This window comes from Pistacia vera, unplaced genomic scaffold (assembly GCF_008641045.1).
Source record: "Pistacia vera cultivar Batoury unplaced genomic scaffold, PisVer_v2 Contig116, whole genome shotgun sequence".
Classification (NCBI taxonomy): Eukaryota; Viridiplantae; Streptophyta; class Magnoliopsida; order Sapindales; family Anacardiaceae; genus Pistacia; species Pistacia vera.
The window spans coordinates 114,451-138,368 of NW_022195204.1; the positions used below are offsets into that span (position 1 = coordinate 114,451).

A 23,918-nucleotide genomic window follows, 5' to 3' on the forward strand; every position below is an offset into this window, starting at 1 on the left:
ACAATGCGAGGAACAAAATCATTAAATTATTTGTGAGCACTTATAATTTTTTGTACTGCACAAACATTACATATGTGAATAGAAAGATAAAAACAATGCGAGGAACAAAATCATACAAGATTGGTCTTATTTACAAAGCTCAGAAGAGGTCTTTACGAGGAAATTAAAGAGCGAATTCGGAATTACTAATAATAGGGGCGAAGATGTTCAGCATTCCAAGCTCACGGTACTTCAGATCCGTTAAGCCTTTTGAGGTGATAAGTCTCCGGTCGTATTACCTTAGTGATGTGGTATAGGCCTTCCCAGTTGGGCCCCAATACTCCCGCACTAGGTTCCCTTGTACCGAGAAGGACTTCTTTCAGAACCAGGTTGTTGACCTAGAAATCTCTTCTCTTGACTTTAGAGTCAAAGAATCTTTTCGCGCACTATTGGTAGGCTGCTATCCTTAGTTGAGCCTAGTTGCAATATTCTTCAACTAAGTCCATACTTGCACATAGAAGTGTTTTATTGTTTGTTTCATTGAACAGGTCCCTCCGAAGTGAACCAGTCCCTACTTCCACTAGGATTATTGCCTTGCAGTCATATGCTAGTGAGAAGGGTGTTTCTGAAGTAAAGGTTCTCAGAGTTGTCTTGTATGCCCATAGGACTTCTGGGAGGTTGTTGACCCAATTACCCTTGGCAACACCAAGCTTAGCTTTTAAAGTATGCTTAATGGTTTTGTTGACAGCTTCAACCTAACCATTGGCTTACGGTCTTGCGACTGAAGCAAATTTTTTATGGATCCCCAGCTCATCGCAAAACTGCTTAAATTCCTCGTTGTCGAACTACTTCCCATTATCAGAGATGAGGGTATGAAGAATTCCGTAGTAGCACACTATATTTTTTAAGACGAAGTCCTTGAGCTTCTTGGTAGTGATCGCGACCAATGGTTTAGCTTTGACCCATTTGGTGAAATAATCCACCGCGACCACTACATACTTGACTCCTCCCTTTTCGGCTAGCATAGGTCCAATAAGATCAATTCCCCACATGAAGAATGGTCAGGGGCTGGCTATTGTTATTAGCTGGTGGGAAAGAGCTTACGGTATGTTCGCGAACTGCTGGCACTTGTCACACTTTTTTACAAAGTTGAAGATATCCTCTTGAAGCAGAGGCCAGTAGTATCCTTGATGAACAACTTTTTTAGTGAGGGATCGCACGGCAATGTGACTATCGTAGATCCCTTCATGTATCTCCCTCATGATATAGTCTGCTTCCTCGTCGGTTACACATCGAAGAAGAGAGGCGCTAAATCCTCGCTTGTACAGCTTATCTCTTACGAATGTATAACGAGCAGCTCTGGTTCGTAGGGTTCTTGCCTCAACCTTGTCATTGGGCAAGGTCCCATCTCGGAAATACTGAATAATTAGGGTCATCTAGAAAACTGATTTGATTGTGACCACGGTCTGTTCGGGCGAGCTGATACTAAGGATTTCTATAGACTGAACATGAATACTTTCTAGGGCATCTGAGTCTGGCGATGAGGCTATTCTTCCTAGGGCATCCATGACATAATTATTATCTCTAGGAATCTGCGTGATCATGAAGTGCTTGAAAGATTTAAGTGCAGCCTTAGCTTTCTTCAGATAACTGATCATGTTTTCTTCCTTAGCTTGATACTCTCCCAAAATCTGATTAACAACTAGCATGGAGTCACTGTGAATACTGATTGCGATTGACCCTATTTCTTTTGCAAACTATAGACCAGTGAGCAGTGCTTCATACTCGGTATCATTATTGGTAGCTTTAAACCCAAACTGAAGAATACTGTGGATGCGAGTCCCCTAGGGGACTAAGGAGGAGAAGACCTACCCCGGCCTTTTTCCTATTTGAGAATCCATCGACATAGAGGCTCTAAGTAGATAGATTCTGAATAGTTTCTTAGGCGACTTCGATGGACTGTTGCTCAGATTCTTGAATTGGTTGGTGTGAAAACTTTGAAATGAAATCGGCAACAGTCTGCCCTTTAATGGTTACTTTTGGTCTGTATTATAGATAGAACTGACTTAGTTTCATCGCCCATTTGAGAAACTTACCCGAAGCCTTTGGCTTTTGGAGGACTTGCCTGAGCGAGTAGTTGGTCAATACATGGATAGTGTGGGCATGGAAATAAGGTCACAGTTTCCTGGAGGCGACCAGTAGGGCATAAGCTAATCGCTCCATTTCTGGATACTGTATTTTGGCATCCAATAGACGCCTACTCATGTAATACACTGGCCATTGGACTCTGTTTTCTTCTGAATCAGAGCTGTACTGACCGCGTGCTGAGAGACGGATAGATATAGGAGAAGAATTTCTTGAGTGAGTGGCTTGGATAGGAGAGGAGACTTTCCGAGGAGCTCTTTTATACTCTGCAAAGCTTGTTCACAGTCCGGAGTCCACTCAAACTTCTTGTTGGTCTTGAGTATATTGAAAAATGGCAAGCAACGATATGTTGCTCTTGATATGAAGCGACTAAGAGCCGCTATTCGCCTATTAAGACTTTGAACCTGTTTTCGGTTGGTCGGGCTCCTCATATCAAGGAGAGCTTGGATCTTTTCGGGGTTAATTTCTATTCCCCTCTAGTTAATCATATACCCCAAGAATTTACTCGATGATACTTCAAACGAACACTTCAGGGGATTGAGCTTCATTTGATACCTTCGGAGCATACCGAACATCTCAGCGAGATGTGCTATATGATCTGAAGCGACATGCGATTTGATCAGTATGTCATCAACATAGACTTCCACTGATTTTTTGATCTGCTCAGAAAACATTTAGTTAACCAGCCGCTAGTAAGTTGCCCTAGCATTTTTTAGGCTGAAGGGCATAACCTTATAGTAATACAGCCCCTGATCTGTAACAGAGGTATGCTCTTCGTCCGGCACCATCAGAATCTGGTTGTATCCCAAGTAGGCATCCATAAAACTCAACAGCTCGTGTCTGGAGGTGGTATCTACCAGCTGGTCAATTCTCGACAAGGGAAAGTTGTCATTCAGACAAGCCTTATTGAGGTCGGTGAAGTCAACGCAGGTCTGCCATTTGTCGGTAGGCTTCTTTGCTATGATCGGGTTGGCAACCCAGCTCGGGTAAAATGCCTCCCGGATGGACTCGTTCAAGAAGAGGTTATCTACCTTAACTTTTAAGATGGCATACCGCTCGGAGTCCATTGCTCTCCTCTTTTGGCAAACCGGCCTAACTACACTATCAATATTCAAGGCATGACATATAACTTTCGAGCTGATCCCGACCATGTCAACATGAGTCCATACGAATACGTTGACATTTTCCCTAAGGAAGCTTGTTAGGTCGTTGGCGAGCTAAGGGTTGAGATTACTCCCAATCCTCAACACTCGAGTCGACTCGCTTTGATCGACCGATACCTCGGATAGGTCCTCAACCAACCCACTGTGAGGGCAATCCTAGATGCGAGGATCTATGTCATCCTCAATCGGGCCAGGCTGTGGCTCGATCCTGCTGATCGCCATTGCTTGCTCAGCGATGCCAACTGGTGTTCTCTTTCCTTTGCACGTCATCTGCACTGCCCTTACATAGTAGTCACAAGATGCGCGTTGAGATCCACTTACTTCCCCTATCCCTGTCGGGGTGAGGAACTTCATCTTCAGATGGTATATTGAAGTGATTGCTTTGAAGCTTTTTAGTAGAGGTCGTCCTAAGATGCCATTGCAAGCGGAAGGACAATCTACTACTAAAAACTCAGTCATTTTGGTTAGCTCGTTGGTTTCTCCCAATGTGACCTAGAGCGAGATCACTCCCTTGGGAATCAAATGATCGCCAGTGAAACAGTACAGAGGGATAGAGGCAGGCTTCAGATTTTCCTCGTCCAGTTTCATCTTCTCAAAGGCTTGTTGAAATAAGATATTCACGGCATTTCCATTGTCCACCAGCATCTTGTGGACTTCGCACCGACCTATTTTAGGCGTGATGACGAGAGCATCCTTATAGGGATGATGCAATCGCACTGCATCTTTCTCGGAGAAGGTGATTTCCTCTTATCTGCAAATCTTAGCGGGTCGCGGCGTCGTGCTCATGAAACTTATGGGGTCATGACAAACTTCCCGAGCATACCTTTCCTGGGCACCTCCAGAGTTCCCTGCGGGGTGTGATCCTCTAAAGATGATCCCTACACTATGGAGACCTTTGCGACCACGATGCCTCTTCCCTGGTTCCTCTTGATTTTTCTCCCAAACGGGAGTTGAGTCATCAACATACTCTTTGAAGTGCCTTTGTTTAATGAGGTCTTCAATTGCTTGCTTGAGGGCCTAACACCCGTCGTTTTGGTACCCATTATCCTGATGATAACGGTAGTACTTTTTATTATTTATGGCTGAGAGTGGATTTTTCATGGGTTCGAGCTCTCCGAGCAAACCAGCCTCCTCTGATTTATCCAAAATAGTCGATACCGAGGCATTCAGGGGAGTGTATTGACTCTTATCGCGATGGTGACCAGGAACTAGGGCATAAGATTTCTTGGGCTCGTACTGCTACTTCTTTTCTTTTCGTTGATCATTATTAGCCCATCTGCGATCATCCCTCCTATTCTCCCCCCAATTGGGAGCACTGCCTGACGGATCAAGATCATGGCGACTAAGAGCTGCCACGGAACTTTCGATCCGGAGGTACTTTTCAGTAAGGTTGTAAAAGCGAGTAAGGAAAACATCATCCTCAGATTGCAGTTCCTTCCATAAGTCTATCTGCGGGCAAACTCCTACAACGATGAGAGTCCGAACAGACTTTTCGGGAGTATGAGCCACTTTGTGGAGCTCCCTATGGAACTTGTCTATATAAGATTGGAGGGGTTCATCCCTCTCTTGCCGTATATTGCTTAGGTAGCTTAGCAGTATTGAGAACTTTCTATTTGCCTAGAAGTGTCTCAGAAATGTTGAGCTTATTTGAGGCCATGAGGTGACTGATCCTGCTGGAAGTGACCTAAACCATCGCTTGGCATAGGCAGTAAAGGTTACTGCCAAGCAACGACATTTTGCCAAGTCAAAGACTTGGTGGAGTTCCATGAGATCGTTGAACTTGTATAAATAATCATGCGGATCAGAATTCCCATCGAATGCTCGCATGTCAAACATTCTGAATCTTAATATGAGAGGGGCAGCTAACACTGTCAGAGAAAAGGGAGACACCTTTGCGACCTGCCCTTGCTCATTCTGTTGAGCCTTAAGCTGATCTAGAGCTCGTTGTAGTTCCTCAATCTGAGGCAGCGGAGGTACCTGGGGAACACTTTCGGCAACGTGGGTTCGACCCCCACAGTTGCGATTAAGGAAAAATCGTAAATCAGACTCTTTCTCACCTTGGCCGGAAGCTCCGGCCAATCTCGACACATGTTGGCTAAAGCCGTGTGATTGCATCAAGTGATTCGGGGAGTCTTCCCAACCCCCGCGGTGGTACGAACCGACCCGCAGAAGATGGGAATCCCTTGCACTATGACGATTGAAGTCATCATTTTGGCAATATTGGGAATTTCCTCGCCTTGCCCTTTTGTGGGAGTACTAGTGCAACGTGGCGTAGGACGGCTCATGCTGCGACATGTTGCCGAGTCACAATGCTACGGGTATTCTACCTGGGGCACGATCGGTGTTCGCTAGTCCCTCAAAGCCTTTGGGTCCAGTGTGAGCCACTTGTTTTCCCTTTCTCTGACGCGCTTTAGTGTGTGCAGTATGGGCTTTCGCACTTTTCCACGCTTTCACGCGACCTGCAATCGTTTTTGGCAGTGGCATCGCCTCATTGGATTCGGGTGGCATGACCCAATCCAATCGGTCTAGCCTTTGGCGGATCATATGAATAGTATTATTGAATCTCTCTAGGTAACTCATGACGACTGAGCTGCGAGCTTGAAAGAATATCCCCCGAGATATTCTGCTGGACTGGCAACATTTCGGGAGAATTGTCCTCCTAGAACTAGGGGATTTCTTCATTGCCATGATTGGTTCACTCAGATTCGAAACAGCAAGCCATTTGCTGTTGTGGGACTGATTAGTTAGAGATTTCTCTGATGAAGAGTAGGTACTAAATCAGGCCCTCTTTTTAGCACCAAACTATTGATGCTTGATTTTGACACCAACTATTCGCACGTGTAAAATGCTAAAATGACTTAGAAGTCACACGTGATATGGGGGGATTTAATCAAATAAAAGGTGAAGAGCGATATTTAAAGTGGTTTGGATGCTCACAAGCGAATCCTACGTCCATTGCTATTGTATTAATAAGAGAGAGTGATCAGGTCGCGTTGAGCGAGCTGAGTTACAGTTTAGGGAGAGAGAGAGATATATTTCAGCGTAAAATTAGCTAATCCTGACAAATGAGAGGGAAGTCATCTATTTATAGTGGGAAAGTTCAAAGTAATGATTATGAAAGCTGTAAGTAGGTAGGTGCCGTGCAAATCCTTTTTTTTGCGTCTCATTGATCACCTGCTTGAGGGATTTCCTCGATTTAAAGCAGGGCTTTGACACGTGGGCGTTCTCCAGTCACTTATTGGCTTGGCACTCACCTGCTGTACTGACAGGAGCCATGCCACTATCCTTTACTTTTTCCAGTATAACAAAATTCAACATCAAACATTAAAATGGAACTGAAATTAGTATATATATATATATGAAAACATTATTGTTCCACCTGCAAATCGTAATTTAGGGGTGAGCACGGGTAGCGGGTAGAACCGGAACCAGAACCGGAACCTACTCGAAACCGGTACTGTACGGGTAGGTTCCGGTTCTAATTTTTTGGAACCGATATTGTGCGGTTCCGGTTCTGGTTCTTGTGTGTGGAGGAACCGAAGCCTGTAAAAAGGGTACCCTGTTTGGAACCTGTAGGGGGTACCCGGTTTGGAACCGATTTTTGAAACCTATTTGGAACCTGTTTTGGAACTTGTTTGGAACCTGTTTGGAACCTGTTTTGGAACCTGTTTTGGAACTTGTTTTGGAACCTGTTTTGGAACTTGGACTACAATGAAATATTTGTGAAATGTGAATAATGGAGGGTTTCTATTATTTTACATATAAAAAAATTTAAAATAGAAAAAGTTAAATTTTTAGAATAACTTAATTAAATAAATATACGAATACAATTATACTTATTACATATAAATTACATCATATTAAAAGCTTTAATATATTATAACACATTAATATTAAAGTTTTGATTAATTAAGTGAATAATTGGAATTATGATCCAATTAAAAATGTTTTACATTTTTAATGTTATTAAAAGAATTATTTTTGAATAAAATAGTTATTTTGAATTGAGTAATAATATATTTAGTTATTTACTCAATTATCAAGTTCTAAGTATATCTATAATAATTGTAATTAATTAATTATATATGATAAATTGATAAACATTATAAATTTAATTACTAGTTAAATATCATACTTAATCAATTATAACATTACATTATAGTTAATGATACTTAATTAATTATAATTTTATAATATTACTTAATTGATTTATAGTATATTAATTATAGCATTACATTAATTGATTACTACTTAATTAATTGACTTATAGTATAACATTTAGTATATTACTTAATTAAATAATTAAATTAATTAATTATAGATTTTAGTATAATTACTTAGTCATTATAACATTTTATTATAAACATTATACAAATTTATAAATGATTAAAATTTTAATTAATTATAATATTACATTAAAAATTTATGTATGATTACTAATAGTTAATTCACTATGGCTCCGTTTGGTTCAAGATTGGGAATACTACTCTTGGTATTCCCAAAAAAGTTAAACAGTAAATATCCAAAATCTCTCATTTTTTGGAATACATTTTCAATATTATTTAATTTTTTTTAACCCTCTACATTTGTTAATTTATTAAATACCCCTAAATATTTTTTTTAAAATTACAAAAACACCCCAACAATCCACATTTACCAGATTCCGGCCACCACTACCGGAAAATGGCTGGAATCTGGTAGGATGACGCACTGCCGCTGAATCTGGCCGATAGTGCGCCGATCTAAGCCTTTTCCGGCCAGATCCACCGTGGATCTGGCCAGAAAAGGCTAGATCTAAGGCCAGATCTGGCCGTTGATGGCCAGTCTTTGGCCTAACACTCGGTCACGATGGCCAACAAACTTTCGTCGTTGACCATCAACGACGACCGTTTGTTGGCCGTCGTTGAGCAAATACGGCCAGATCTGGCCTTTTCCGGCCAGATCCACGTGGATCTGACCGGAAAAGGCCAAAGCGACGCATGACCGGCAGATCCAACCGTCATGCGCCCATAGGCGACTCCGGCCACCTCCGGTGGTGGTCGCCGGCTGGGGTGTTTGAGGTGGGTTAGGGGTATTTTTGTTAACTTTTAATGTTTTATTATAGGGGTGTATTTTGTAAAAAAAACAAACATAAAGGGTATTTATTAATTTATAATTCTATCTCGTATACCCGCCCAATTCAACTTTTTTTTAACTTTTTTCAAAAAATTTTTCCCAAAACCCCCAAATTTTGAACAAACGAAGCCTAAACATTACATTATAGTAGGATTAATAATTAATTTAATATTACATAATTATATTACTTAATTGATTATGACTTATTTATAAATATTAGTAATTACTAATTTACTACATAAACATTAGCATAATACTTAATTAAATTACAACTTCATTATAAATTTATAGTACGGTTTGTAATTATTGTAACATTACATTATAATTAAATGATTACTTATTAATTATAATATTATATTAAAAACTTATAGTATAATTACTTAATTCACTGTAACATTTCACTATTTCATTATAGTATGATTAGTTGATTACATAATTAATTATAACATTACATATGAATGATATTTAATTGATTATAACATTAATTATAAACATTAATATAACATTACATTATAAACAAATGATTACTTAATTAAGATTAGAAATTTAATTAATAAATATTACATTATAGTTAATATTACTTAATTAAATATAATATTATTACTTACATTATATTATGATCACTTAATTAATTACAGTATTACATAGTTAATGATTACTTAATTAGTTATAAATTTAACATCACATCATAATATTAGTATTACTACATTATTATTTATACATTAATTAATTAATGATTAAAATTTTAATTAATTATAATATACATTAAGATCTATATCTGATTACTTAATTCACTGTAACTTACATTAGAGACTTATAGTATGATCACTAATTAAATGATTACTTAATTGATTATGAGTTATGAATTATGTTTAAACATTAGTAATTACTATTTACTACATAAACATTAGCACATACTTAATTAAATGATTAAAATAATTAATTATAACATTACCTAAAACTTTTCATTATAAACATTAATTAATCAAATTAAAATATTTAAATTAATTATTAAATATTATAGTTAATATTACTCAATTAATATAACTATTATATTATATTTATGACCACTACTTATTATAGCTTACATAGTTAAATGATTACTAATTAGTTATGAATTTAACATTTAATTACATTATAATTATATTACTATATTATTACATATTTTAAACGTTAAAATTTAATTAATTATAACATTACCTTATATATTATAATATTATACTTAATCAATTATAAACATAGTATATTAATTAAATGATTTGAAATTTAATTAATTATAATATTAAATTAAATTTATAGTATGATTATTTAATCATTATACATTACATTATACTATTATAGTTGATCATATATTAATATAATTACATAATTAAATGATTACTTAATTGATTATGACATTATATTATAAACATTAGTAATTACTAATTTACACAATACTTAATTAAATGATTAGAATTTTATTAATATAACATTACATTATAAATTTATGGTATGATTACTTAATTAATTATAACATTCTATTATAAAAAATTTACAATACTTAATTAAATGATTAACAATTTAATTATTAAATATACATTATATTAAACCCTAAACCCAAATAGTATATTTGTTAGGGTGTATTTGTAAACTTTTAAGGTATTTTTGTCATTTTTTAAACTAATAGGGGGGTAATTGATTTTTTATAGGATACCCGGAAAGGAACCAACCTGCATTTTAGTTTTGGTTCCTTGAATTGAAGAACCTGCACTGTGTGGTTCTGCTCACTTTTTTTGGGAACCTGCACTGTGCGGTTCCGATTCCTCCAAAAAATAGAGGGTACCCGAACGCTCACCCCTAATTCTTATTATATATATAATACAAGTACTGACATTAGGTGACGAAAGGAGATGATTCATGCATTTCAAGAACTATAATGTGAACAATAGTGCAGCCTGGCTTTATGAAGGAATAATAGATGACAAGACAATAGGACTTAAAGTCGTGCCAAATCATGGAATTCATATTATTAATTAGCTAAAGCAAATGATATAGTGCCTAGAAGAAAGATTGAATCCTGGCTTTGGTCAACCGAAAATATTTTTTAGAAGGAAATTAATCCCTTGCATATGCATGCTGCCATACAACTGCTATATATAGAATAAGTATTTTACAAATTAAGTGCCGCACACCTGCCTTGGATGTTCTAGTAATTACCCTGGATTAGAATAAGCATTTACAAATATTGTTTCACCTAGCTAGGGAAGTTTGGCTCTTCGATCTGTATTTATTCAAGTTTTGAATCATCCTGATTAATTTTTCATGAAGTTTGGTTAAATAATCTACTATTATGTCATGGCTGTTTAAACTTTATTTTTAATGTTAATTTTGATGTATTATGTAAAAGTCATCGAAGAATCAAAATGAATTAATGAGTAAATACAAAAAGTCAAACTCATTATTCACTTTTCTATTCATTTTTTGTCACATAATTTTGTATTAAATCTTTTAAGATTTATTTGTACGTGTAGTATTACTCTTTATGAATTATCACGCATCTAAGAAAAATGAAAAGGAATATGAAAAAGAACGTACCATTAATTTCTGTATAAGGCACATTACAATGGCGATCAAGGATTTTTGTCGAGGGAGGGCCTCTGCGGCTCCGTCATTGTTTGCTAAACAACTAGTAAAACTTTAAAAAATCACCAAATCTTAAGCAAAAAAAAAAAATAATAATAATACAATATCAAACCTAAAGAAAATAATGTAATAACGCAATACTTTCCTACTTTAATAAATTCATGAGAAGCAAAATTTGAGTAATGTGTTTAAGTAAACATTGGGGGGGGGGGGATGAAACGTCTTTCTTTTTATTTTTTTTATTTTTGGCTTCCAAAGATTATCATATAAATTTTCATGACTTTGATAAGACCTAATCTAAACTAAAGTTAACCAAAACTTAAATCAAGTCAATATTGCGTTGGCTTTTAATATGAATTAATAAAAAAAAAAAAAAAATTTCTTGATATAAACATAGATAGTAACTTCAATTTCTTTATTTATTTTGAGTAGCAGAATGGTAACATTTGAAATGTAGGAAAATGGTGGGTGAAGGGTAAAAATTAACATCTTTTAAAATATAGTTAAGGTTTTAATTTAGGAAAGTAAGTTCATTCTTAGACACAAAACACAAAAGAAACTCACAAGATCCATGTATTTTCCATTCAAATTAGAATAAAAAACCTCAAAAAAAAAAAAAAATTGATTCAATCCTAAAATAAACTAAATTAAAATGAGCAATACATATACCTAAGACTGATAAAACGGAAAACAAAGCTAATTATGACACCTTTAGTAGTAAAAGCTTCAACAATTTCAATCTTGAAAAGTTTTAAGATTGAATAGCATGAGGAAGAGAAAGAGAGAATAAAAGAGTAAAGAATTTTGGGAATAAAATCATAAAAAGCAATTGGAGTCAGGAGAAGAGTGGAGAGAGTTTTAAACTTTTAATATGATATGGACTTGAAATATATATATTAATAACAAGTTTTTTGTGGGCCTAGATATATGTATAATAATTCTAATTTTTTTAAAATCCAAAAGTGAACCTGAGTATATATATTAATAGCAATTTTTGTGGATCTATATATTAATATTTTTTTTTTAAAACTTGAGGGTAGGCGCGGGCCTGGCTGGATCCGCCCCGGAGGCACAACATATATAAGTTTATGTTGACTGGACATCTAAAGATAAAAATTAATAATGAAATGATGAAAGCAATCGATTTATAATTAAGAAAAAGAAGGTATAATTTTATTGCACCCACATATTATCCTCTTAACAAATTCGTATTATTTGGCAAATTATTCATGAATATTCAATGAATTACTTCAATAATTGGCTGACTTAAACTTTTAATTTAGTTCTTCATCTTCAACATTAATGAAACATGTAGAGAACTGGCTTTTGAAAGATAATTTTTTAGTTAGTTTCTCTACAAGATTCCTGGTGGATTGTTGGTTTTCGAATGGCTATATATAATGTGGTCTCCACTGGCTTGAATTTCATTCAAATTCTAAACAAAACAACACCTGAGTGTTACACTATATCATAATTTTGAGTTGTTACGAGCTAGCTAGAGATCGATCATCATGAAATCAAGCTTCATTGCCTTGTTTAAATTCACCATTTACAACGGCTGAGATGGACCCTGGAAGCATAAATTTTTTTTTTTTTTTAAATTAGGAATTACAAATTTAGGGAAAGAAAAATTTTATTTTTAAGAACATTGGGATAAAATTTAATTTAAAAAAAAAATTAGTAATTGTAAATTTAGGGAAGCAAAAATTTAATTTTTAAAATTTTTGGGGAACGTACGTGGCAGTTGGATGGCCTGGCATATGAGATGGCCGCTGCCACGTCAGCTACTACATAAGAGAGTAAGAAGGGGGAGTAAGGCTAGCATTATTTTATTATTATATGCTTAGAAAATTAAGCTTATTGATTAATTTTTCTATTCATAAATAGCACTTTGATTTCATGATTTGTAAAATAAGTTGTTGGAGTTGTCGACTACTTCAACATTAGGGCCAAGCAAACACATTCAGGGGTCCATGAAGATCTGCGGAAGGATTTCTTTACGTTATTAATTTTTTGTTGGGTTTGGGCTTAGGATTTAGGAATCAAAATCCTTATTATACTATGTTTTAATCTCTTAAACCTAGTATATAAACATATTTTTCTCTTGTAATGAGTGATAGCAAACAATAAAGTAAATTACATTCATTAATTGTAAACGAGAGCGATGAAGCAGGATTACAATAATATTGACTCAGCTAGACATAGCATGTTAATTGAGTGAACTAGGGTAAAAGCATGCATATTTCTTCTTTCTTTTTATTGTTTGTGTTTGTTTGTTTATTGTTATTTTGGTTTTCATATCTTTCTATTCGTTCATAAGTATCCAAGGTATGAATGGGAGCCAACCAATTAATGGGTTAATATCATTTCCTTAAAAAAGGATTCGCTTAATGGGTTAATGTCATTTCCTTACTTGATTTCATGATTTGTCCTAGCCTCTACACTCTTGCCGAGCGTATGTGCCACTTTTCTCTTTTTTGTTTTATTTGAGCCTGCGAGTTCCGTTAGGACGCCTATGCCCATCTCTCTCATTTGTTTGGAGCCTACGTTTTCCCTTTTGGGCATTTGTCCACATCCTTTTGTCCAAAACAATGGGTACATTTGTTTTGGTCTTCTTTAGACCTCTTATAAGGGTATGTCCCTACTTTCTATATAGTTTCTCTTCTTTTATGAAATTTGTATTTTCCAATAAAAAAAAAAAAAAATTGCTTAAATTAAACTTAAAAAGACAAAATGGTGCTAAACTCTTGCAAATTTTTCTGCATAATTAGCCAACTTTGCACCGAGGTAATTTCAATCTCAAAAAATGTAAATATAATCCAAATATTTTTCCTTAATGATATCAATGTTATAACTGTTTATTATACATCTTCATGTCTACATAAAAATATTTAATTAGCAAGCTTCTAACCAACAAACGTCAACTCAACTAAACGTGACTCTTATATCATGATAGAACTTGAGATGGGTATGAAGGTAGTTGCTTGCTCTATCTCCATACCTGCTTGTCAAGCACTCAGCTCAATTGAACCTGACTCTGATACCAGAATAGAACTTGAGGTAGCCTGACTCCTCACCCAACAAGGCCTTATTGGGTGAGGAGTCGAGCCTACCTGAAATTCTATCATGATACAACTTGAGGTGGGCCTAAATTCTCACCCAATAATGTCTTGTTGAATGGAAGGATTACTCCTTTTTATAAATCAATAGGCTTGAGTGTGTCTAGTTGGTATGAAACTCCAACTGTTTTCATTATATAAAAAAAAAAAATGCTGATCCAATTATTTTCATGTGCGTTTCAAGATTTCCGGGAATAATCCTATTCCTATATACCCTTAAAAAATTTATCATTTTCTTTGTTTGATTGTTTTCTAAGTTTGTATGCGTGTGTGCGTCATGAATGGAGATTTAATTTATTCCATCTCCATATATTAAATAAATGATTAATTGCTCCCTAATTAGAAGCATCGATATTCAATGATATATTACTAAAAGATACATTATGTCAAAAAATTTCTCAATATATGCTTTATCTTAGGAAAATATTTAACATTTACAATATACAAAAACACATTAAAATATATGAGGTTTTGTATTGTATATCTACATAAAATCCATCGTCTCCTTTCATACAATGTATTGAAATCAAAAAAACATAATAATATGCAAAGATAATAAGATTTTGAAAAATCTCTACAAGTATAATGCAAAATGAAGAATGTAAACCTCAAGGGGTTGGCCTAGGATCAAGAAGGCTTGCTCCATTCTTTGAGTTTCTGGGTTTAAACCTTAGGGTCACCTACCATAATAATATTGTGGGTTACTTGATTTTTTGGGCTTATAAAGTGTTTAACGAATCCTGAGGATTAGTTGAAGTGCACACAAGCTGGTTCGAACACCCCGGTTACAAAAAAAATAAATAAATAAATAAAAATAAAGAATATAAATTACCTAATTAACTGACTATACGTTAAAAAATATGTACAAGAGTACACTTATCCAAAATTTAAGCTAGATTATGAAAAATCTCTACTACGGAATAATATATCATAGATTCAACCTTAAAAGTCAAACAAATTGATTAACCTAGGGCTATGTTTAACCCGTCACCGAAAAATCAAGGTTCCAACACTATTACACAGGTAACTTAATCTTTTTTTTCCTGAAACACCTATCAGACACAACTATACATGTTCCTAGGGCTTGCTTGATTATCAAGTGACTGCCTGGCATATTCCTCTCTTTCTTGATCCCTAACCGGATTTTAGAGAAAAAAAAATTATTTCTAAGTCGGTGTTATATATTTATGGATTACTATATTCCCTATATTAATAAATCAGGTAAATGATAATGTAAGTTAAGAATAATGATAAGCCCATAATATTGGAGTTGTAATGATATTTAAAAAAATGCGTAGCTTGTTATTGAAATTATTTGGGAGTCCAAAAAAATTGAATTTGTGCCTTCAATTTCATGATTCATCACCAATCCTACGGCTATAAACATCGTTAAGCCGATAAAATTATAATAAAAATGAGAAGGTCGTCACTGCTGTTTACCACTATTGCAAGTGTCCTGAATATATCTATTCATGGCGGAGTAATGAGGATCTATAGCTAAGCCATTAAACTAATCGCCTAATCGGAGATAAAGTCAGTTCATCAGAGAGAAAGATTTTGGGATGAATAAACAATTGAGTATTTGATTTGACCAAACCCACATGCTAGGGATGAGGAGAACTTGTCCTCAATTTTTTATTCTTCAATTTAAGTAATTGAAGTTTTTGTCTCACATCAACTGTTGATTTACTTGCCTATAAAGAGCATGCTCTTGCCCGTTAGTTTGTGCACCTTTTCGCTTCTTATTCAATTCTATTCTATTACGTACAAGCAGGTGCTAGATTTATCGCTCGTTTCTTTCGTCTTCCCTAGAAGAGCAGAAATGTCGATGTCTAGAAATAGCATATTCGTTTTCTTGGTTTCTCTTCTCGTGTTTGGAGTTGCTGAGGTTTGTAATGCAAAGCAGCCGCAACCAAAGTTGAAGATGAACTTTTACGTGACAAAATGTCCAGAAGCTGAGGTGCTTGTGAGGAACATCACATGGAGCAAACTTAAAACTAACCCTGCTTTGGGTGCAAAACTTCTTAGGATGCATTTCCACGATTGTTTTGTTAGGGTATGTGTATGTGTCCATATTGCCTCAATGATCCAATTACTGCAGGCAATAAACATTATAATATATTTAGAACTACATGACGTTCTAAATATATATTACATAATTTATGAATTATGCATGATTTTATGTATATATAACTAACACTTAGTATGTCGTTGTGAATTTGAATTTGCATGGCAGGGTTGCGATGCTTCTGTATTGCTGGATGCAGTTGACAATACCCAGGCTGAAAAGGATGCAAGACCTAATCTAACACTGCAAGGTTTTGTTGAAATTGATGAAATTAAAACCGAAGTAGAGAAGCTCTGCCCTGGAGTTGTTTCATGTGCTGATATTCTCTCCTTGACTGCTCGTGATTCCGTTTCCTTCTTGCCATTTCTTGATCATGATTCTGATTCCATCCCGCCGGTATGCCCTGGCCTTAACTATTTATTAATTTGAACTAAAAACAATGGAAATTAAAATCTAAGTAACATAATATGTAATGGTTTAATTAATTGCAGTTTAAGCCTATGTGGCCTGTGCTTACTGGAAGAAGAGATGGCAATACTTCCCTTGCTTCTGAAACAAACGGAAACGTCCCTTCGCCATTCTCAAACTTTTCGACCCTCATGAACGTATTTGACAGTAAAGGTCTTGACGTTAACGATCTTGCGGCACTATCAGGTACGAAAATTTCGTATGTTCTTACTAGTTAAATAAATGCAATTATTCTGAACTTAACTAACGTCCTTGTGCAGGTGGCCATTCAATTGGTGTTGCTCACTGTGGAACATTCTCTGCTAGACTTTACAACTTCAACGGCACCGGTGAAGCTGATCCTTCCCTTAATGCAGCTTACGTTGAAATCCTAAAAGCTCAATGTCCCAATCCAGCCAATCCTGTCACAACTGTGGAAATGGATCCGCAAAGTTCCGTATCATTTGATAGTAATTACTTCAAAATCCTTCTCCAGAAGAAGGGTCTATTCCAATCCGATGCTGCACTGCTCACAAATTTAAGGGCAGCAATCAGAGTAGCAACGTTACAGAACTCAAAATTGTTCTACATCAAGTTTGCTGAATCGATGCTAAAAATGGGAAACATCGGAGTGCTGACAGGAGATGATGGAGAAATCAGGAAGCAATGTCGCGTAGTGAATAGTAAATGAAAAAAGAAGCTAGCCAGCTGATTGCAATTCCCTTGGATATTTATATCCCGCGACAAGTGATGATCTTATCTCAAAATAAAAATATTAATTTATGTTGACATTCTCATCAATAAATTAGACACTGAAGAGCAAATTAACTCTCCTCTCTTTACGGTCTTGTTACTCTGGTACACGCGAAATCTGTCCAATGAAAAATTGTCCATCCATTTGTCAATTGTTCATAGGGCTTCCAACTAGGGGTGAAATCGAGTCAATCGAGCCGAGTATCTGGATACTCGAACTCGACTCAATTGCTAGAGTACCAAGTTCGAGTTCGAGTTCGAGCTTGGTTGACCTGATAAATCGAGTTCGAGTTCGAGCTTGATACCTAAAAGTAGAATTCGAGCTCGAGCTCAATTAATCGAGTTTTAATTGAGCTTTTATATCTATTTTGCCCTTAATTAAATACCATTCTAGATATAATTGCACTCAAATGTCTACCAAAAATAAATAACCTAAATCCCCTAAATTTAAGAATTTAACTAAAACACCTCAGCCACAAAAAGTTTAAAAGTTAACAAAATACCCTCAGCCACTAAAGACCATTGTCAGTCGCCAACCTCCATCATCGGCCACCAGCAATAATCGCCATATTGACACACAACCGATGGGATTTGGCAGACCATGTGCCGATCTCGCTGTTTTCAACCAAAACGAAAGCCAAAAACTGCCAGATTGCCATGGATCTGGCCAGAAACAACTAGAATAGATCAGCCAATTGTGGCCTTTTTCGACCAGATCCATGGGGATTTGGCTGTTTTTGGCCTTCAATCTGGTCGGAAACAGCCCAGATCAATGTGCCTTCGATCTGGCCGAAAACAGCCAAAATAGCACATGGCTAGCCTAATCTCGTTGGTTGCTCTTTTTTGGTGACTGAAGCCGGTAGCCGGTAGTGGTCTTGGATAGATGGGGGTATTTTGTTAAAATTTAAACTTTGTTGTTGGGGGTATTTTAGCTAAATTCTCAAATATAGGGGGTTAAATGAATTTATTTAAATAATAATAATATTATTATTATTATAAAAAGGAAGGGTAATTCAGTAAAAGCCTCTATTAATAATATTTTATTCTTCCCAACCAAACATATTAATTATTTATACTTACTAATCTAACCAAACATATTGGTATAACATTCCCCCGGAATCTTCAAGGTAATCTATCTCGGAGGTAATCATATCTTTTCAACAATAAAATATTCCCCGAACCAAACGCACTTTAAAAATAAAAGAATATATATTCTCTCTTAATTACCCAAGAAGGTGCTTATTTGGTTTTTGTTGGGTGTTGTTTTTATGGCGATAGAGGGTTAATTTCCCTGGCTTATGTTTGTGCATTCTATTTGGACGAATTGCCCAAAGGTCTGCTTTAATAATTGGTTAGTGCAGATTCTAGGTTTTTGTCTGATCTAGCGTTAAGCTTCTGTCCTCTTTTGGTTGGGTGCTAGGCCTATTGCCTCTACTGGTTTGGTGGCTCTTTTTTTCAGTTCAGTCGGTTGCCTGTTTGGACTTTTCGGTGCTGCTGCTTTGCTGTGCTTGTTGGCTGGTCTAGTTTTATTGCTGGCGAGATTGCCTTTTTCTCTTCTGAAGAGTTCTTTTTTGCATAGTTGTTTCTTGGTTGCTTTAAGTTTGCATAGATTTTTCATTCAAGTTTTGGATGTCTCCAACATGAGTCCTTTACTCTTTTTTTCTCTGGTCTTTATGCTTGTGCATTTGTGGTGGATAGGAATTTTGCAGTTGTAGAGCTGGGTTTCTTTTGCTTGGAGTTGCACTCTTACGCTGGATTATTGCTTTTGTGGTGCTGGGTTTTGGGCTCTTTTTGGTGGCTCTTTTTTTGTACAGCTTGTGCAGTTGATTTGTTTTTCGGAAGCCCTGCAATTTTTGTGTTCCTGGTCTTTTTGTAATGAGCAATGCTAGTTTTACAAAGACATATATAAAGGGGGCATACAAAGACAATTTCCACCTTTGATTTTCATGATTTCTCTCTCTCTCTCTCTCTCTCTCTCTCTTTTTCCGTTTTTTCTTTGTTTTTTTCTTCTGGATGATGTCACTTTGTAGTCCTCTTTGTATGAGTTTTTGTAAGGATAACATTTTTCTTTTGTAATAGACCTCTTTGATCAGTTAGGTAGCTATTATGGATTGTAAATCCATGCCTTTCCTCTTGTTTTGTCTTGTTTGGTTGCTAGGGCCTATCTAAGGACCTTGATTCTGTAAGGGTCTTCTTTTTAGGGACTTATTCTTTATATATTACTTTTTAACCAAAAAAAAAATTGAAATGGCAAAAACGCTCTTTTTCGCCTCTCACACCCTCATCTTAATAGGTGCATAAGAGACAAAAGGAAAAAAAAATGTTATAACTATTGTTACTTCTTTTGTTTCATATACACATATCAAGAGAAGATCACCAAAAAATTTAAAAAAAAAAAAAAAAAAAAAAAGGAACTGTTGCTAACCTTCTTTTAAAACCCCTTGTAAACACATCTAGATAATAACCTTCTTTTAAAACCCCTTGTAAACACATCTAGATAATAACTTTCATTTAAAACCCGTCATAAACAAATCTAGATAATGTATTGTGGTCGTTAATCGTTACCTAGTTACACATGCCTTGGCCACTTGCTTGATTATCAAGGGAGAGCTACACATATTGACGGTCTATTTAACTACAGCTTAAGGCTTAAGTTAAGCAAATAATGTTTTAATTATTTGCAGTGGGAAGTGCTCACTAGAAGAAAAGATGGCAATCTTTTCCTTGTATCTGAAGCCAATGGAAACCTCCCTTCAACATTCTCAAACTACACCACACTTCAGAAACTATTTGCCAATAAAGGTCTTAATGATGACGATCTTGTGGCTCTATCAGGTATAATTATTTAATTTACAAACTTAATGTCATATGCTTTTATTTGAGTTCCATCAATAACACAATGCAAGAACGTACAAAGATTCAAGAGTTTTGTGAACTGAAATAAGGGTAGGTGGCCATACCATTGGTGTTGCTCTGTGTGGAACATTCTAAAATGGGCTTTACAAGTTCACCAGTAACGGCGATACTGATCCTTCCTTAGATGAAGCTTAAGCCAAAACCCTAAAAGATCAATGCCCACCCATTCCAACTAATCCTGCCACAACTGTAGAACTTGATCCTAAAAGTACCTCCTCATTTGATGGCAATTACTTCAATATTCTGCTCCAGAACAAGGGCCTATTGCAATTTGATGTCGCACTGCTCACTGATAAAAACACAGAAAAGAAAGTGAAAAAGTTTTAGAAGTCAAAAGGTTTCTTCAAGGCTTTTGCTGATTCTATTAAGAAGTTGGGAAGCACTGGAGCTGCAAATGCAGGAGAAATCAGGAAAAAATGTCACCTAGTGAATCCTCAATGAAAATAAGAAGCTATAACATATCCCACATCAATCGGTCACTTTGGACTGACTTTTTTGTTTATGTTTATGAATGTTCTATATGCATGAGAAATGATAAATTTTAAATGTTACGTATAGCTACAGCAAATATATTGTTTGCTCTGTGCTTGTGTACTCTTGTCGGGCGCATGTTCCCATTTTCTCTTCTCTGTTTGGTTTGAGCCTGTGAGCTCCGTCAGGACACCTCTGCTCTTCTCCCCCTTGGTTTGGAGCCTGTGTGCTCCCTTTTGGGCCTTTTTTCCCATTCTTTTGTCCAAAAAGATGGTTACATCTGTTTTTAGTCTTCTTTAGATCTCTTCTAGGGTATGCCCCTAGTTTCTGTATAGTTTACCTTTTCCAAAATATATATATATATTAATTTCTCTTAACATCCTAATCAATTAATTAGTAACTTAAAAGCAAAACTCTCCCCTCTTTATGGTCTTTTACATGTGATACTTATCCTCCAATGAAAAATTGTCCATCCGTTTGTTAAATGTTCACAGAGCAATCTGCCACCACCTCCTCTCAAGTTTTACGAAAAACCCTAGTCCCCCATCCAAAGACCTCCCCACACTAGTTGTAATATTATGACTTTTTTTTTAATTAATTAATGTTAGCATTTCGAATTAATTATCATATTTCCATCAGCTGATAAATGAGAAATTGATTAAAATTATTATAGGTACATATCAAGGAGGTGACAACCAATCCTCTAACAGAATAAAAGATTAGTTAAATCAAGCACAAATTAAACAAGCACCACAAAGATGCAGTAACGGGGAGGATTGATCCACAGAAAGTGTTTGAATGTTTTAATCACTTTACCAAGTTGATTAAACTTATGCCGAATGGATTAATCTTGTTCATTTTGTTCTTAATGGTTGCTCATTCATCATCAACACAAACAAAAACATTCATGACATAATGTAAAGCATGCAAAGCAAATTTACATGGTTCGGAAACCTATCTACATCCATGGGACCAAGTGCAAACAAAGCTAATCCACTATGATAAACATTTATGGTTCAATTACAAAGTCCAAGTTAAGCGTCAATTGAAAAACACTCCCTGTTATATCAACACTTCAAACTTCACCCTTTGGTTTAACTTCAAACTGCCACATCTAGCTTCAATTCACGAGACCACCTGGTCAGCCTTAAGCTCCTCTCAAGGTTCAACATCGAAGACACACTTCAGCTCCAAAAGCTTGAAACTCCGTCAAGCATTAACAAGAAACAACGTTTCAATCATGAATAAAACAAAGTATAACAAAGGTATTTGTAAACCTACCAAGCTTATGAAACCTGACTCAAAACAAAAGAAACCTCAAAGAATATGTTAGGATAGTGTTTTTGCTTTATATGAGGAAACAGAACCACCAAGAAGAATGAGAATTAAGAATTTAAGGGAAGAGAACTTTATTGATTATTACTTGCCAAACCCGAATTGTTTTAGGCTTTATATAGCCTTACACATTATTCTAATTCTAAAAAGACTCTAATTGCCTAATTCAAATCTAATTGCTTAATTCAAGAGATATTCTAATTAAATAATAGCACAATTATAAAAGGATTTAATCTAATTATTTTAATTCTATCCTAATTCTAAAATAATCCTAACATTGCCTTCCCCTCTGGCTCAACCTTATCCTCAAGGTTGCAAGGTGCGACACCATCAACAACAGTTATCGTGGTTCATCCTCGTGCTCATCATCATCCTCCTCCATAAGCAAGAGAAAGAAATTGGCCTTGCAGCAATGCCTAGGTTGAAAGTGCTCATTGCAATTACAGCAAAAACCTTTGTCGTGCCTTTCTTGCATTTGTGCCACCGTGAGTCGCTTAACAGGCAAGGAACCTGATTGGTATGGTGTTGGCAAAGGGCTTGCTATGCTGAAGGAACATTAGGAGCTGATTTATTAGGATCCCAAGATATGGGACCAACAGATTGCAAGTATAGGTGTAGATCTTATAGCTTGTCCTCTTGCAAATGGGCAAGACTCATGGTGTGGCTGAGGGTGTGAGTCCTTTCGGATTTCCGATTTGAGCCCTGATATGAAGCAACTTAGAAGGAACTTAGCTGGAAGGCTAGAAACTTGATTAAAGAGTTACTCAAATTCTGTTTAATAAGCGACTACAAAACCTACTTGAGTCAGTTTGGCCAATTGCCCCTAGTAATTGAGAAATTCCGAAGGCCCAAAACGAACATCTAAACCCTGCAGGAAAGAACTCCAAGAACGGATTTGTCTATTAGAATGCATCCAGCGATACCATGAGAGAGCGGACCCATCCATATGGAAGGAAAAGATCATTAACTATTGCTTGGTATGGATATTATGGTAATCAAAGAATTGCTCGACTTTAAACATCTAGCCGCGTGGATCTGTGCCATCAAGGCGGGGCACCTCCAATCGGAAAGGCTTAAAAGGTGGTGCAAACCCAGAAGAACACGAACTTGAGCCGAGCGAGGGAGTGCCATCGCCACTCGCATCACTGTCCCCCATGGTCTTCTTCTGTTATAGTCCTTATTCTAGCTTGGTGTCAATGGCAGTCTGTTTTAGAGTAATAGCCTTCAAAAGACCTCTAGGGAATCAAGTTTGCCCTCTTGAGCATCCAATTTGGCCCCATGTTGAGAGACAAGTTCATCCAAAGCTTTAGGCGAGAAGGGTCAACCATGGAAAGGGAACGAGAGCACCAATTGTTAGGATAGTGTTTTTGTTTTATATGAGGAAACAGAACCTCCAAGAAGAATGAGCATTAAAAGTTTAAGGGAAAGAGAACTTTATTGATTATTGCTTGTCAAACCCTAATTGGTTTAGGCTTCATATAGCGTTACACATTATTCTAATTGACTCTAATTGCTTAATTCAAGAGATATTCTAATTAGATAATAGCATAATTATAAAAGGATTTAACCTAATTATTTTAATTCTATCCTAATTCCATAATAATCTAACATAACATGCAGAGAACTTTCAAAGGTATATTTAGGCTTGAAATAAAATGCATTGGAGTAGAAAATATAAAGAAACTTGAGCACCAATGCAAGGGACAGCCAACCAAAAAGAACTTTTTGTGTTTAGCTATTTTGAGAAAGTTTTCACCAAACTTTCTAGGGACCAATATAAATTAA

General features: G+C 35.9%; 1 protein-coding gene and 1 pseudogene across 1 annotated transcript; both read left to right on the top strand.

The window, feature by feature from the left end:
• The first annotated feature begins 15,971 nt into the window (after positions 1 to 15,971).
• On the top strand, positions 15,972 to 17,378 carry LOC116104973 (peroxidase 24-like). The gene is made up of 4 exons (XM_031391403.1): positions 15,972 to 16,199; positions 16,380 to 16,568; positions 16,700 to 16,865; positions 16,940 to 17,378. The coding sequence occupies exons 1-4, from the start codon at positions 15,972 to 15,974 to the stop codon at positions 17,347 to 17,349; spliced, it is 993 nt and encodes a 330-aa protein (XP_031247263.1). The 3' UTR covers positions 17,350 to 17,378.
• A 916-nt stretch (positions 17,379 to 18,294) lies between these two features.
• LOC116105103 lies at positions 18,295 to 20,768 on the top strand (annotated as a pseudogene).
• The last annotated feature ends 3,150 nt before the right edge of the window (positions 20,769 to 23,918 follow it).